We start from the raw sequence: 1,721 nt of genomic DNA on the forward strand, positions 1-1,721 counted from the left end.
CGGCGCTCCTGAGCTCACACTCTCCTTGTAAGCGTGGACTACTCAGTTTGTATATTTTGCTTCTTTTTTTTATAGTTCCACACAACTTCTTCCTGTTTTCTCGATTGATCTGCCTTCAGTTTTTCAAGTCCTATCCACTGTGCCAACTTATAACTAAATCTGAGGGGGGTGCGATGGGGAGGTTTCCTAGTTAGAGGTAGCTAAAGACATCTGGATTCGTCAGGTGCAGATTTAACATTCACGATCGTGCCAATAACGAATTACTGTGTGATTCTCCACCTTATCAATGGCCCGTGCACAGTACTATAGAGTGGGGATTTCAGTGCGTTCCAAGACTGAAGACATGTACCAGCTCTCTCTTTGTCTCTCTCTGTCTCTTTCCGTCTCTCTTTGCCTTTTTCTCCTATCCCTCTTTTTTCTCTTTTTCTACTGTACTATTTCTCTTTGTCTTTTTTTTGCACCTCTCTTTGTGTTCTATTTCTGTCTGTCTTCTTTTTACATCTCTCTTTGTCTTTTTTTCTGTCTCTCTCTCTCTGCCTCATTCAGTCATTCGATGACAGAAGTCCATTTCTTCCAGAAGCCTTCTGGACACGCGCTACACAATGGACCACCAGGCGGAAGAGTCGTCAGAGTCGCTCGCGTGTCTCTACCTTCCGGATACGCACTACACAATGGAGCGACAGATGAAAGAGCTGTCGGAGATGCTTACGTGCCAGGTGTGTTGGGAAACACTGACGCGCCCTATTTTCAGATGCAAGTTCGAGCACCTGATGTGCCAAGAGTGCTTCCCGACGCTCAGGAAGTGTCCCTCGTGCCGAGAACAGCTGGAGCCCAACCTGCGCTCCCTTTCCATGGAGCGGTTGGCGGACATCGTGCGTATTCCGTGCAAGTACAGTGAGGTGGGCTGCTCCGAACTGCTCCAGCCCAAGTCCAAGCGGCGCCACGAGGAGAGGTGCGCCTTCAGGCCAGATGCGACCGTCGTCCAGTGCCCGCTGGTGTACTCGTGCTGTTGGACGGGCAGTCGCGCAGCTGTGGAGGAGCACGTGCGCCAGGACCACCGAGGCGAGCTGGTCGCGGCGCCGGACGGTGCCTTCAGAACCGTCGCTCCATTCGTGACCCTGCTGGAGTTCGACTCGGCCCTCTTCGTGCTGCGGGCAGAGTCCGTCACGGTGGAAGACTTCACATCGCATTACGTGCACGTGGGCCACGTGGCACAGGGCTCGCGCGCGGCGGAAGCTCGCTACCTCTTCGAGGTGCGGCAGCACCCGGACGGGGAGTTCTACAAAGGACACGTGACCGACTACAGGCAGTCGCTGCAGGAACTGGGGGCCAACGGCGGCTGCCTCTCATTTGTCACTCAGTTCGATCAGCCCGATGACGTCTCTTACACTGGCACAATCAAAAAACTTCCCTTCAAGGTTGTAATCGAATGACATGTTGTAAAGTTGATGCATTAAGTTGTTCTGAAAGCGGTGCTGATATTCAAGACAATGAAACCGGGTTAAAAGCTGTGAGCTATCTGGGGAAGTTATCCTTGCATTACTGACCAACTGTTTCACCAGGTATCCAGTCCAGTTTACCAAATTCTCAACCAGACTAACATTAATTATAATCTTTTAATAGCCATCTTACGACAACCGGATATATATACAGGGTGTAACAAATAGGTACGGCCAAACTTTCAGGAAACATACCTCACACACATAGAAAGAAAATATGTT

At 50.6% G+C, this 1,721-nt stretch overlaps 1 protein-coding gene across 1 annotated transcript; it reads left to right on the top strand.

Moving 5' to 3' along the window:
- Positions 1-602: 602 nt before the first annotated feature.
- LOC126106225 (E3 ubiquitin-protein ligase sina-like) lies at positions 603-1,433 on the top strand. The gene has a single exon (XM_049912453.1). It carries the CDS (start codon positions 603-605, stop codon positions 1,431-1,433), a length of 831 nt encoding a protein of 276 aa, XP_049768410.1.
- Positions 1,434-1,721: the final 288 nt, after the last annotated feature.

Source organism: Schistocerca cancellata, chromosome 10 (genome assembly GCF_023864275.1).
Source record: "Schistocerca cancellata isolate TAMUIC-IGC-003103 chromosome 10, iqSchCanc2.1, whole genome shotgun sequence".
Lineage (NCBI taxonomy): Eukaryota > Metazoa > Arthropoda > Insecta > Orthoptera > Acrididae > Schistocerca > Schistocerca cancellata.